The 15324-nt window shown below is 44.7% G+C and overlaps 1 protein-coding gene across 1 annotated transcript in view; it reads right to left on the reverse strand.

The window, feature by feature from the left end:
- Positions 1-671: 671 nt before the first annotated feature.
- Positions 672-15324, reverse strand: part of IQANK1 (IQ motif and ankyrin repeat containing 1) — a 108853-nt gene continuing 94200 nt past the window's right edge. The window contains exon 14 of the mRNA XM_067560060.1: positions 672-846. Coding sequence (XP_067416161.1) covers positions 672-846 — 175 coding nt within the window. The remainder of the gene's footprint in view (positions 847-15324) is intronic.

A 15324-nucleotide genomic window follows, 5' to 3' on the forward strand; every position in this document is an offset into this window, starting at 1 on the left:
TGAAGACAGGCACAGGTCAAGGCATTAGTCTTTTTTTTTTTTAAAGTAAAGAATACCTGTTAAGAGATACCATTAAGCCCAAAGGTGTGGGGCAAAGAAAGGCCTACTCACCTTTACACCATGCTGGCAGGGTAACAACTGTTGAGTGAGTACAATGGAAATGGCACCACAGTGCAATTGCCTTCAGCAATTGCAGTAAACAGATCGTGTAGTCTGTTTTTTTCTTTTCCACTAAGTCCAGAATGGGATCATAAACAGAAAGAAGACAGGAATGCAAGGGGCAGATAGAGGCACTTTTCCATCATATGTCCTGCCTGGTGCTGAGCTGTCACAGCTCAAAGGGCAGGGGGGCTGCGTGAAAGGGAGATAGCGTCCTACTCACGTTCTGAAAGAAAATAAACCTCGCTCGCTACAGATGGAGAGCTAGGGGAGACTAGCTGAGCCTGCAAGGAGGTGGCACCTTGCCAGTAGCGCTACTGAACATACTTGCAGCCTGCAAGCCTAGCTGAGGTGAATTCACCCATCCCGCATCTGTGCCCCATTATGAGCCATGCACTTTGTGACCTTCCCTTGAGCCAGACAGCACTATCTGTGACTGGGTGTAAAACACAAGCCTTGAAATAAGCATTCTCTTTAATGAGTCACCAGGTGCCACACCTCTTGCTGCATGCCTACCGCCTACATTTGGACAGAATGACCTGAATGGGAAGAAGAATTTGGAGCAATTCCTTGGGGGGCTGGTGACGTTTGATGACAACAAATAATTTAAAGTTTCCAATCCTAGTTGCTTGAAATTCAGTCTGTGAATACTCTGGTCCATCTGTTGCCCTGACTAAGGATAGGTACCTGTAAGAGGAAGGAGACAGGCAGTTGAACACAGCAGTGTATACAAGAGTTGTATTATTTAATCTGTCCACACTGTGCCTTCCGCACCTAAAAAGCCACAGATGGTGCTGCATAGACACTGGATCAATTAAACACACTTACCATGGCTAGGCCCAGCAACCTCTGGCTACTTAAACAAAGGCACTGTATCTGTGCCAAGAGGGCAACGCTCCCTTGATGAGCGATGCTAACAGTTGTGGGAGAACGCCCGGGGGGGGGGGGGGGGGAATATCATGGGAGATGGTATGGGAAGCCATTAACCAGCTATGAGTTATGTAGGGGGTGACGTTTAGAAGGGGAGGCTGTAAAGCAGCCTGAAAGGCATCAATGGCATGCAAAAGGGGCCTCCTGAGAGAGGCTTGTAAGAGAAAAGGGAAATAGGTACCTATATACCTCTGAATCGCTGACCTTTCCTGCCCCTGGTTGGGCTTTTGTGAGGCTTGTATCACACAGCAGCTTGCCCAGCACTCTCGCCGGGGGGGGGGGCTGCTCCTGTTTGCTCTCCACTGATGGCCTTCTGGCTTGTTTATGGCCCATGCCTAACCTAATTGCCTTGCATGAATTTAGGTACCCTCTCACTTCTTGGGCCCAGGCCTAATTCCTGCGCTAAAATCAAGCAGCACTAAGATGCAAGCCTGGGTTTCCCATATTCCACCTAGCCCCGTAGCCATTGGTTATAAACAAACACACACTCTTCCGCCACCCCCAGCTCTCGTTCAAGAATGCCCTGAGCCTGTTTGCTCAGTTCCCCCCCCCCCCAGCAAGATAGCGCAGGGGCTGCATAGTTTTACACTGCTGCTAGGTTTACATACGCCAGCGTGATGCACAGCCACATGGCATTAGGACGTAGGTGGTTTTTCCACATAGCCATACGTAGCAGGTTGGGGGCTACTTTACTGCCTGACCTCATCCTCATCCCCCCCCCCCCCCCCAAACCTGGTGACTGTAGGGGTATGTCACCTGTTCTGTGGCATCTAAATTATGGCCTTTAGCAGCTAAAGCCAGACATATAAAAGAAGAGTCCAGCCATATAAAAACAGCATGGTCCAAACTACTCTTCAGTTCCTTTGAGCCACTGAAGGTCAAATGAGCTTTGATTACATGTGCTGTTCTCCATGCTTCCCTTCTCATTTTAATTCTTTTGCCCTTATGAAGCAAATTGTATTTACCCTGAGTGTTAAGATGCTATAAGAAAAAGAAGAGGAGATACTCATCGCACAAAGCTTTGTCTGGACCTGCGGCAGCAGCAGCAGGGTTGCGCCTCATAGCCCTCCTGACGAGGGCGGCTCTTCAAGCCAGTTGACTAAGGTTGGCATTGTGCAAGCTCTGCATCAACCACAAACACTGGTGGGCCAGCTCAGACACCACCCGCTAGTAGAGGCTCTTCCTACATAGTTGATTAAGTTTGTCCATCTATAAAGTCAATATTGCTCTAAGCAGTCACGCACCATCAAGATCCTTCTGACTGTCATGAGCCTTAAGTTACTCTAGAAAGTCTGGCTGTGTGCCCAGACTGGCTTTCTAGCTGCTGACACCAGCTCCTGACGGAACTGGCTCTGTAAAGCCCACATCCAGCACTGAGCTGAGAGCTGTAAAAACTAGTACCAAGCACAGCCGTGGATGCAGGGCCTCAAAGCTCTGATCGACCTCCATATGTGGCCTCATAGAAGGGAATTTTATCAGCTTATTACCAAGCTCTGAGCTACCAACCTCCAATTTTAATTAGCTTTCCATTCTAAGCCAGAAGCCTTTTTTAGGTTGTGTACTGGCTTAGTTCCACTGTAAAATACACATCAATTCAGAGAATCAGCGCTAATCACCCCTTAATGCCAACAACTTCCTAGGTACTATCTCAATGCTTAAAATTTAGTAGTGGCTTTGTTAACCCGTTTGGAGCATCATCTTGGGATACTCATCCTGCATTGGCTCCAAAGATGGCTTGGTAAAGCAGAATATTTGGGTCCAATGGAGCAGTTGGCCTGCATATTTAAGACGGTCGCAGTAAATCAGCTTTGATTCCTCCCAATTTAGAAGGCACTATGGACTATTAGACTCTGAGTCAAGAAAGCCCTGGAATCAAGGCAGACCGCTATCAGTAAAACTGTACTTTATCCTTTGGCCGTTCTCTGGCAGCAAGTGTTCAATTAAATGCCTGGATGTCATAATTATTCATCCAGAATAATGGGTGGCTATAGCTGTCTAGATTTGACCCTCAGTAGAGTGTTTGTCCTTACACTTTATATAACTAAAGAAATTTTTATTCCTTCTTAAAATAAAATATCATTGAACCCTTGATATAGTCCAAAGCTGTATAAATTTCTTGCACTGGACAGATTCCTTGTCCAATTATGTGGTAACTTTAGGCTATGGCTGAGGCCTCAGCATGATGCTACCACCCAGCCTTGAACATCTGAAACAGCTGCCTTATTGTATAAGATGGGAAAACCATGCCCTCCAGAGCGTTCTGCCTGTCATCCACAGTGATAGTTCTAGCTGATGGAAGAGAATGGTTAGCATCAGCTCCATCCACTCCCAGATATGTGATCCCTGTGCAAGATGTGGCGCCACATAAAAGATCCTGGAGCTGAGACCATTTCTAATTGCAAGAAGGAAGTATTAATGCCATTGTACAAGGCACTGATAAGACCTCATCTGGACTACTGTGTACAATTCTGGTCACCCATGTACAAGCCAGATGCATTCATACTTGAACAGGTGCAGAGCATGGCTACTAGGGTGATCAAGGGAATGGAGAGGCTAGCTTATGAGCAGAACCTAAAAGAGCTGGTACTGTTTAGGCTAGCTAAAAAAGGCTCAGAGAGGATATGCTTGTTCTCGCTTCAGACATCAGGGGTATAAACACAAAGGCGTGAGAAGAGCCACTTAATGTAGCGCAAGCATAAATGGATAATAAATGACCATGAATAAATTTTGGCAGAAAATAGAAAGTTTCTAATCATCAGAGGACTGAGGCTCTGGAACAGCTGCCTAACAGGAGTTAAGGGACAAACAACCTAATTAAGGTTGATAGCGAGCTGAACAAATTTATGAATGCCCTTGTGTGATGGGGTTGCTTGTGATGAGAGGGGATAGGGCTCAGCAACCCTGGGGCTCACATCCAGTTTCTGTCTTCAGTTCCTATAAGCTCATGCGTCCAGATTTCAGCCAGCCAACAGCAAGTGTTAGGAAGGACTTCTCCCTGACTGCCCCCCCGCAAAGTATTTTGGGAGTGTTTTTTTAATCTCCTTCCTCGGCCGCATCAGGGATGGCCACGGCTGGAGATGGGACATTGGATGGGGAAGGCAAGGGCTCTGAGATGGCACCAATCATTCTCTCCTTCAGGCGTGGGTGACTGATTCTTGCTCACATGCTCGGGATCTGACTGATCACCATTTGTAGGGTTGGGAAGTAATCTCCCCCAGACTAGCGTGGCAGTGACTTTGGGGTTTTAGCTGCCTTCCCCTCCAGCAGGTGGGTGTGGGTTACTTGCCAGGATTATCTGAGTATAGCACACTTAATCATTCCCTACCATCCCTCCATTGGGCACTAGTGCACCTTGGTCCCTCCTATTCTCTGACCATAGCACATAATAGTCTAGTGTCTTGTGGGCTGTAATACTTTGGTCTAATTTTGGTTGCTGGGTTTAGTGTGCAGGTGCTGAGTGGGTGTTGGTGTTGGTGGGCTGTGATTAGTTGATCTGGTGGTCCCTTCTGTCTTTAAACTATGACAACTGCAGGAGATCTGAATACCATGGGGTACAGAGGCTATCAATATTACTGTGGCTTGGTCATGTTAGATATTTTTTCCAGGTCTCTGGACATTAAAGGAAATGGGGGAAAGGAATAATGAAGCTCTTTCTTCCAGCTAAGAAAGAATGCATCTGATGTCCATGCCTACCCTCAAGCAGAATTTTTGGTCTTTGTTGTAGTGTACTGCAAATAGGTCTAGATCTGGTTTACCCCACTGAATGAAGATCCAGTCTGCTATTAGATTGTTCAGGGCCCACTCGTGTTGAGCTTGTTGGTTCCTCCTCAATTGATCAGTTATAAGGTATCTTTCCCCAACAGGTGAATAATACCCAATAGGTGAATAATATAGGGTAAAATCTCTGAAAGCCATAACTTCCTTGCATAGCTAGCTGGAATAAATATTGCTGTGCCATTGTCCGTAGCCACTTTGCACTACGTTTCTTTGATACTGGGTGAGTTCAGTTTTGAGGACCCAAATGATTGCTCTCAGTTCCAAAATATTTAAATGACGCTTCAGATCAAATAAGTTCCAATGGTCATGGATCCTCAGGCCCTGACAGTTTGCATCCCAGCCTTGACTGGAAGCATCTGAGGTCACCATGGCAGAGGGAGGAGAATTGAAAGCCATCCTTCTGATAACATTTCTTCCTTTTGTCAATAGATGACAATTTCCAAACTCAAAGTGTTGCTCTCAACACAGGGGAATTCTATATTAAAACATCTTGACACATAAAGAGGAAGTGATTTCAAAACTAAAAATTTAGGTGCAAATGATCATGATTTGATTACATTTGTTATGTGCTTTAAAAGGGCAAATTTCAAAGTTGAAAACAATTATAACTCAGATCAGCTGAGAGAAAGAATTTAAACAGGAGAACTTTTAAAAACATTTTACTAGATACCCCAAAAGCCACAACAGAAAAAGAAGGCAACATTGGTTTAAAAAACAACCTGGTTTAAAAGGGAAGTAAAGGCAGCTATTTTTTAAAAAGCATAACAAATGGAGAAAAGGGGGAAGGAAGGTACTAGCAATGAATATAAATTAGAAGCTGGGAATTGTAGAAAATCAATAAGAAAAGCAAAAGGAAACAAGGAGACAATCCATGAACATCAGAGTTAAAGAGTTTTTTTTAATTATATCCTAAACAAAAGGAATCCTAACAATGATATTGGCCCATTACTAGACAGACATGTCAGAACTGTCAATAATAATCCAGACAAGGAACAACTGTTCAATGGATATTTCTGTTCTGTAATCGGGAAAAAGCCAAGTGATGTATTTATATCAGATGATGATGATGATGATGATGATGAAATACTTTCCACTCCAACAGTAACTCATGAATATGTGAAAATAGCACACTAAAAATATACTTTTTAAAATTGGCAGCTCCCGCTAACTTGAATTTTAAAAGAGCTGGCTGAGGAACTCTCTGGATTGTTAATGCTGATTTTCAATAAATCTTCAAATACTGGGGAAGTTCTAGAGACGTGGAAGAAAGGTAATCTTGTGTCAATATTTTAAAAAGGTGACCGGAGTGACCCGGATTCTTATGGATTGTCATCACTCACATGCAAGGTAACAGAGTGGCTTACATTTGCCACAAAGCTGAATATAATTATGAGCCAAATCAGCTGGTAGGAAGAATTTAATCAGAAAAATGTCAATGATAATTTGGAATCAATTAACAATATTTTAGCTGATGCCCCAGAAGCCACAATCCCACAATTGAGGAAGAAGGCTGTGCTGGTTAAATAAACCAACCTGGTTTAGAGGGGAAGTGAAGACAGCTGTAAAAATATAATATATAACAAATGGAAGAAAGGGGGAATTGAGAGTAATGAATAGAAATCAGAAGTTAGGAATTGTAGAAGCAAAGGGACACAAGAAGAAAGCTATGGCCAGTAGAGTTAAGGACAATAAGGAGGAGTTTTTTAAATACATTAAGAACAAAAAGAATCCTGATAATGGTATTGGTCCATTAGAAAATAAGAATGGCCATACTGGGTCAGACCAACAGTACATCTAGTCCAGTATCCTGTCTTCCAACAGTGGCAAATGCCAGCTGCTTCAGAGGGAGTGAACAGATCAGGGCACTCGCCAAGTGGATTAGACTAGATGACCTCCTGATGTCCCTTCTAACCCTAATCTTCCATGATTCTTCTAAGTGATACATCCCCTCTTGTCCATGCCCAGCTTCTAGCAGTCAGAGGCTAGGGACACCCGGAGCACACCATTGTATTCCTTACCATCTTGAATAATAACCATTGGCGGCTCAATCCTTCCTGAATTTATCTTAATTCTTTTTTTAATCCAGTTGAAGTTTTGGCCTTCACATCATCCCCTGGCAACAAGTTCCAGAGGTGACTGTGCGTTCAGTGAAAAAGGATTTCCTTCTGTTTATTTTAAACCTGTTGCCTGTTAATTTCATTGGCTGACACCTGGTTCTTGTGTTTTTGGAAGGAGTAAACATTTCTTTATTCACTTTCTCCACACCATTCATGATTTTATACACAGCTAGCATATCATAGAATCATAGAATATTAGAGTTGGAAGGGACCTCAGGAGGTCATCTAGTCCAACCCCCTGCTCAAAGCAGGACTAACCTCAGCTATATCATCCCAACCAGGGCTTTGTCAAGTCTCAGCTTAAAAACCTCTAAGGATGGAGATTCCACCACCTCCCTAGGTAACCTATTCCAGTGCTTCACCACCCTCCTAGTAAAAAACTTTTTCCTAATGTCCAACATAGACCTCCCGCCCTGCAACTTGAGACCGTTGCTCCTTGTTCGGTCATCTGCCACCACCGAGAACAGCCTAGCCCCATCCTCCCTGGAAGCCCCTTTCAGATAGTTAAAGGATGCTATCAAATCCCCCCTCACTCTTCTCTTTTGCAGACTAAACAAGCCCAGTTCCCTCAGCCTCTCCTCATAAGTCCTGTGCTCCAGCCCCCTAATCATTTTGGTTGCCCTCCGCTGCACTCTCTCCAACTTGTCCACATCCTTTTTGTAGTGGGGGGCCCAAATCTGGACACAATATTCTAAATGCGGCCTCACCAATGCCGAATAGAGGGGAATAATCACTTCCCATGACCTGCTGGCAATGCTCCTCCTAATGCAGCCCAATATGCCATTAGCCTTCTTGACAACCAGGGCACACTGCTGACTCATATCCAGCTTTTTATCCACCGTTACCCCCAGGTCCCTTTCTGCAGAGCTGCTGCCCAGTTCGTTGGTCCCCAGTCTATAGCTGTGCATGGGATTCTTCCTTCCTAAGTGGAGGACTCTGCACTTATCTTTGTTAAACCTCATTAGATTTCTTTTCGCCCAATCCTCCAGTTTGTTTAGGTCACTCTGTATCCTATCCCTACCTTGCAGGGTATCTACCACTCCCCCCAGCTTAGTGTCGTCCGCAAACTTGCTGAGGGTGCAATCTACCCCATCCTCCAGATCATTAATAAAGATGTTGAACAAAACCGGCCCCAGGACCGACCCCTGGGGAACTCCACTTGTGACCGGTTGCCAGCTAGACATGGAGCCATTGATCACTACTCGTTGAGCCCTATGCTCTAGCCAGTTCTCTATCCATTTTATAGTCCATTCATCCAACCCGTACTTCTTTAACTTGCTGATAAGAATACTGTGAGAGACAGTATCAAAAGCTTTGCTAAAGTCAAGGTATATCACGTCCACCGCCTTCCCTACATCCACAGAGCCAGTCACCTCATCATAGAAAGCAAGCAGGTTGGTCAGGCATGACTTTCCCTTGGTGAATCCGTGTTGACTGTTCCTGATCACCCTCCTCTCTTCCAAGTGCCTTAAAATGGATTCCTTAAGGACCTGCTCCATGATTTTTCCAGGGATTGAGGTGAGGCTGACCGGTCTGTAGTTCCCCGGATCCTCTTTCCTCCCTTTTTTGAAGATGAGCACTATATTTGCTTTTTTCCAGTCCTCAGGGACCTCCCCCTGTTGCCACGAGCTTTCAAAGATAATAGCCAATGGCTCTGAAATCACCTCAGCCAACTCCCTCAGCACCCTCGGGTGCATTGCATCCGGCCCCATGGACTTGTGAATGTCCAATCCTTCTAAATAGTCTTGAACCCGTTCCTTCAGCACTGCAGGATGTTCGCCTCCTTCCCATTCTGTGCCACTCAGTACGGCAGTCTGGGAGCTGATCTTGTCTGTGAAGACAGAGGCAAAAAAGGCATTGAGTACCTCAGCTTTCTCCACATCCTCCGTCACTAGGTCGCCTCCCTCATTCTCTAAGGGGCCCACACTTTCCCGAACCTTCCTCTTGTTGGCCACATGCCTGTAGAAACCCTTCTTGTTCCCCTTCACTTCCCTTGCTAGCTGCAACTCCAATTGCGCTTTGGCCTTCCTGATTTCATTCCTGCACGTTCGAGCAGTGTTTATGTACTCCTCCCTAGTCATCTGACCAAGCTTCCACTTCTTGTAAGCTTCTTTTTTGCGTTTAAGTTCACCAAGGACATCTTTGTTAAGCCAAGCTGGACGCCTACCATATTTGCTATTCTTTCTGCACACCGGGATGGTTTGCTCTTGTGCCCTCAATAAGGTCTCTTTAAAATACAGCCAGCTTTCTTGGGTTCCTTTCCCTCTCATATTAGCCTCCCAAGGAATCCTGCCCATCAGTTCCCTGAGGGAGTCAAAGTCCGCTTTTCTGAAGTCCATGGTCCGTATCCTGCTGTTCTCCTTTCTTCCTTTCGTCAGGATCCTGAACGCGACCATCTCATGGTCACTGCTGCCTAGGTTGCCACCCACTTCTACTTCCCCTACCAAATCTTCCCTGTTTGTGAGCAGCAGATCAAGAGAAGCTCGGCCCCTAGTTGGTTGCTCCAGCACTTGCACCAGGAAATTGTCAGCGACACTCTCCAAAAACTTCCTGGATTGTTTGTGCTCTGCTGTATTGCTCTTCCAGAAGATGTCAGGGTGATTGAAGTCTCCCATGAGAATCAGGTCCTGTGAACTGGAAACTTTCCCTAGTTGAGTAAAGAAAGCCTCATCTACCTCATCCTCCTGGTCTGGTGGTCTGTAACAGACACCCACCATGACATCACGCTTATTGTTCTTGCTTCTAAGCTTAACCCAGAGACTCTCAACTGGCTTATCTCCAGTTTCATGCTGGAGCTCAGAGCAGTCATAGTGCTGTCTTACATACAGTGCAACTCCTCCCCCTTTCGCCCCTGCCATATCTGCCCCTTAGTTGTCTCTTTTCTGAGCCAAGGAAATCAGTTCTAGATTACTTGGTTGGAGGCTAGCCCTACAGGAATCTGGCATGGAAATAATTCATATCAAGGAGAATGTAGTGAATGTCTTATCGAGAATGGGGAAATCCTAATTTGTATTCAGGAGTATCAGACTCTTCCTTTTGTACACTAGTTTTCTGTTGGGGATGTGACACCAGCAGACCAGGCCAATTCCCTTGTGTATTATTATAGATCAAAGTGACTAATATATAAATGTATATTCAGATGTTTAAACTTCATGACAACTAGTAGAATGTTACTTGTATTGTTTTCAATTATCTGTTCTTTTCATAATGTAATAACAGACATTTACATTGTAAATATCCCTGTAACTAAGTAACTCATCAGACATCAAAGAAGCCCTGGGGAATGCTAATGAAGGACTTTATGAGAAACCTGCATCCGATGAAGTGGGTTTTTGCCCATGAAAGCTTATGCCCAAATAAATTTGTTAGTCTTTAAGGTGCCACAGGACTCTCGCTGTTTATGAGAAAAGGTGTTAATTCCAAAGTAAATGGCCATGATGCATGATGAACTGAGCTCAGAGGCTCAAAGTGCATTCAGCACTCATCTCAGGAAAAGCCCATGTGGATAGAGACACTGTCAGTGTGCTTTCTGTGTGAATATACTATAAAAAAGGATTCGAAGAAAAATCCCTTATCTCTGGACTGATTGGATTCTAACAGGGCAGAACAACTGAACAAGAAGACAGAGATCCCCAGAAATATACTCTGGGTAGCTCTGAGAGACTTTTGGGAAACTGACAGATTACTATGTCTCTGCTACCATTTGGAATTATAGACTGTGATTATCCTGTTATATTTTACCTGCTTTAACCTCTCAATAACTCATTTCCTTTTCTTAGTTAATAAACCAGTAGTTAATTTACTGTAGACCTGACTGCCAGCATTGTCTTTGGTGTAAGATTCAGAGTACCAACTGATTTGGGGCAAAGTGACTGGGAGAAACCTGATGTCATGTGATTTTGGGTTTAAGTGACCTTTTATCACACAGTCCAGTTTGTCTGGGTGGCAAGATAATTGAAGAGTCTAAGCGGACTCTATGTAAGACTCAGTGGTAAGATTGGTATAGTGATGCAGGAGTTCACATTTATTACTAGCTTGGTGAAATCTAGTTATAGAACATACCAATGGTTTGGGTGTGTGCAAGTCTAGTCTCCCATGTTTAAGGAAAATGAATTCAAACTGAAACACATGCATAGAAGAGCTACTAGGATGATCTGAGGAATGGAAAATTTACCTTATGAGAGGAGACTCAAAGAGCTTGGCTTGTTTAGCCTAACCAAAAGAAGGCTGAGGGGAGATATAATTGCTCTGTATAAATACATCAGAGGGATAATACCAAGGAGGGAGAGAAGTTATTTAAATTCAGCACCAATGTGGACACAAGAACAAATGGATATAAACTGGCCATCAGGAAGTTTAGACTCGAAAATAGATGAAGATTTCTAACCATCAGGGGAGTGAAGTTCTGGAACAGCCTTCCAAGGGGAGCAGTGGAGGAAAGAAACCTAGCTGGTTACAAAACTGAGCTTGATAAATTTATGGAAGGGATGATATGATGGGACAGCCTAATCTGGCAACTGACTGATCATAGATTACTAGCAGTAAAGTGCCCAATGGCCTGTGAAGGGATGTTAGATGGGGTGGGTTCTGAGTTACTACAGCGACTCCTTTCTGGGTGTCTGGCTGGTGGGTCTTGCCCACGTGCTCAGAGTTTAACTGATTGCCATATTTGGAGTTGGGAAGGAATTTTCCCCCCAGGGCAGATAGGCAGAGACCCTGGGTGGTTTTCACCTTCCTCTGTAGCATGGGGCAAGGGTCACTTGTGGGTGGATTCTCTGTACCTTGAAGTCTTTAAATCATTATTTGAGGACTTCAATAATTCAGTCTTAGGTTACAGGTCTATTACAGAAGGTGGTCTGTGAAGTTCTGTGATATGCATTGTGCAGGAGGTCAGACTAAATGATTATAATGGTCCCTTCTGACCTTATAGTCTAGTACGGAGAGAATCCATCTCCTGGGTGAGAAGGCCCTCAGGAGAGGAGTCCCTCAAAAGTGGCAGGGAGGGTGGCGGAAGATAGTTGTGTGGAACTGGATTGCATAACCATAAAATGATTTCCAACATACACATGCCTATTGTTATTGAAGCCCATGTTCTGTATTAGGGAAAAAGGCTATTCCCAAAAGGAACCAGGGAAGAAGAGATAGCTATATCCAGTTGAATGATTGGTTTTCAGCTCCCATCAAAAGGACTGTTTGCTAGTGGATGCACTTGTGAAGAGAAAGTGGGAGCAGCAGTCTTCCTTTGCAGCCTCTGATTCTTCCTTGGTCTCTGGGGACAAAAAGCGTCTTGTTCTCTGCCCTGAGTAAAATTGAGATGTCCTGTATTTTCTTTTTGTTAAAGCAATATAATCTGATGAGGTTCAACAAGGACAAGTGCAGAGTCCTGCACTTAGAACGGAAGAATCCCATGCACAGCTACAGACTGGGAACCGACGGGCTAGGCAGCAGTTCTGCAGAAAAGGACCTGGGGGTAACAGTGGATAAGAAACTGGATATGAGTCAGCAGTGTGCCCTGGTTGCCAAAAAGGCTATTATCATATTGAGCTGCAATAGTAGGAGCATTGCCAGCAAATTGAGGGAAGTTATTATTCCCCTCTATTCAGCATTGGTGAGGCCGCATTTGGAGTATTGTGTCCAGTTTTGGGCCCCCCACTATAGGAAGGTTGTGGACAAATTGGAGAGAGTCCAGAGGAGGGCAACAAAAATGATTAGGGGGCTGGAGCACAAGACTTATGAGGAGAGGCTGAGGGAACTAGGCTTGTTTAGTCTGCAGAAGAGAAGAGTGAGGGGGGATTTGATAGCAGCCTTTAACTACCTGAAAGGTGGTTCCAGGGAGGATGGAGCTAGGCTGTTCTCAGTGGTGGCAGATGACAGAACTAGGAGCAATGGTCTTAAGTTGCAGTGGGAAAGGTCTAGGTTGGATATTATGAAAATCTTTTTCCCTAGGAAGGTGTTGAAGCACTGGAATGGGTTACCTAGGGAGGTGGTGGAATCTCCATCTTTAGAGGTTTTTAAGGTGCGGCTTGACAAAGCCCTGGCTGGGATGATTTAGCTGAGATTAGTCCTGCTTTGAGCAGGGGGTTGGACTAGATGACCTTCTGAAGTCCCTTCCAACTCTAATCTTCTATGATTCTATGATGCATCATTACAGAAGTTGCTATTGAACACAAAATGGTATCTCCTTCATCTAAAGCAACCTGCAATGAAAATCTTGCTATCAAATGACATCGTTATTAAAGATTGAAATTGCTCTGTGTTCCTGCAAAAATTTGTCAATAAATTCCCTGACATTGTTATAGTTAAGAAAATCATAGATTAGCTCTTTCCATCAAAGAGCTCTACATGCTTGGAGTCTTTTTCAAATGGGGTTGATTTGGAGTGGTGCTGCATGGTTCTCTCATTAGCCATAGATACGACTAGTGAGACTGACTCTGGGTGGGAATGCAGGTATGCAGCATTCTTAGTGAGAATATAGTATGTCTCAGTCTTCATTGCAGTGGGAGGAGTAGTAGCAGGAGTTTGCCATACAGTTTTTACAGGCTCCAAAAAGGCATCATTAATCAGCAGAGCAATGGATCTTGGATCTGGATGTGTGAAGGATGCCTAGCAACTCATGAAGAATCTCTTAGACTTCCTCTAAGAGAATTTTGAGTGAATCAGCTATCTTCTTCATAAATTCCTGAAAGTTCTCAGAGTTGTGATGGTGAGGCTGATATTACTGCTTCATCAGGAGAAGAGGAGGAAAGGGTTACAGGAGTCTAACTGTCTTCTCTGAGCTGGTCTTCCTCCTGATGATAAAACTCAACAGGAATCCTGAGGCTCTGCTTCTGAGTCTCTCTCTCTGACAGGGCACCTGAAAAGGATGTTCTGAAGGATCCCAATATGGCCACTGTAGGGTATTGTATAGATAAGGAGAAGGGACCCAGGAGGAAGGGTACTAGAATCATAGAACCATAAGGTTAGAAGGGATTGCAAGGGTCTAGTCTAACTCCCAGCCAAGATGCAGGATTTGTTGCATCTAAACCATCCAAGAGAGATGACTATTCATCCTCTTTTTAAAAACATCCAGTGAAGGAGCTTGCACGACTTCCCTAGGCAGTTTATTCCATTGTTCTACTGTCCTTACTGCCCTTACAGTGAGGAAGTTTTTCCTGAGATTTAATCTAAATCCTGATTGCGGCAGAAGGGAGCCGTTGCCTAAGGACCAAGGTGGAGAACATTGTCACAGAGCTAAAAGACCGGTGCAGGCTCCTTGCTGCAGCCAAGGGGAGGGGAGATCAGCGCTCCCCTCTCCCAGCTGTAGCAGGAAGCATGGCAAAGTGCTCTGCCTGGGTCCATAGGTGCTGGGGTCCCTGCTGGAGCTAGAGGAAGGGGAGCACTGATCTCTGTCCCCCTGGCTGCAGAAGGGAGCCACAACCTAGGGACTCAGGTGGAGCCCACAGGGCTACAGTACATGTGCAGTTTCCCTGCTGCAGCAGGGGGCCAAAAGATCAGTGAAGAGGGAGGCAGCCTCCTCACTGAACTCCTTCTACCTGGTGGCAGTGGGGGGTGGGGGGACCACAAGGAGGGCTGCTGACAGAGATTGGTGGCCCTTCAGGGTTGTAACAACTATATCTGTGGCCCTCGAGCTAAAAAGGTTGGGAACCACTGTGCTATGCTGTAGTTTGTACCTAGTACCTCTTGTCCTACCCTCTGTGGCAAGAGAGAACAACTTTTCTCCATCTTTTTCATGACAGCCTTTCAAGTATCTGCAGACTGCTATCATGTCCCTCCTTAATCTCCGCTTTTCCAAATGAAATATACCCAGTTCCTTCAACCACTGCTCATATGGCTTGCATTACATCCCTTTGATCATCTGTCACTTGCCTCTTGATCTTTTCCAGTTTCTCTACATCCTTTCTATACAGCTGTGACCAAAACTGGACACAATACTCAAGCTGAGGCCTAACCAGCGCAGAGTAGAGTGGTACTATCACTTCCTGTGACTTACATGCTATGCCTCTGTTAATGCAACTCAAAATTGCATTTGCTTTTTTTGCAACAGCATCACATGGTTGACTGATGTTGAGGTTGTGATCCACCACAACTCCCAGATCCTCCCCAGCAGTGCTGCTGCCAAACCAGTTATCCCCCATTTTGTATTTGTGCATTTGGATTTTCTTCTGTAAGTGTAGCAATTTACATGTGTCTTTACTGAATTTAATTTTGTTATCCATAGCCCAGTTCTCTAATTTATCAAGATCCCTTTGAATTTTAGCAATCCCCCCAGCTTTAAGTCACCTGCAAACTTGATCAGTATGCTCTCTATTCCTTATCTAGGTCACTAATAAAGATGTTTAAC

The sequence above is a fragment of the Emydura macquarii genome, unplaced genomic scaffold (genome assembly GCF_026122565.2).
Source record: "Emydura macquarii macquarii isolate MOO-44397 ecotype Brisbane River unplaced genomic scaffold, CSIRO-AGI_Emac_v2 contig_2246, whole genome shotgun sequence".
NCBI classification, from domain to species: domain Eukaryota; kingdom Metazoa; phylum Chordata; order Testudines; family Chelidae; genus Emydura; species Emydura macquarii.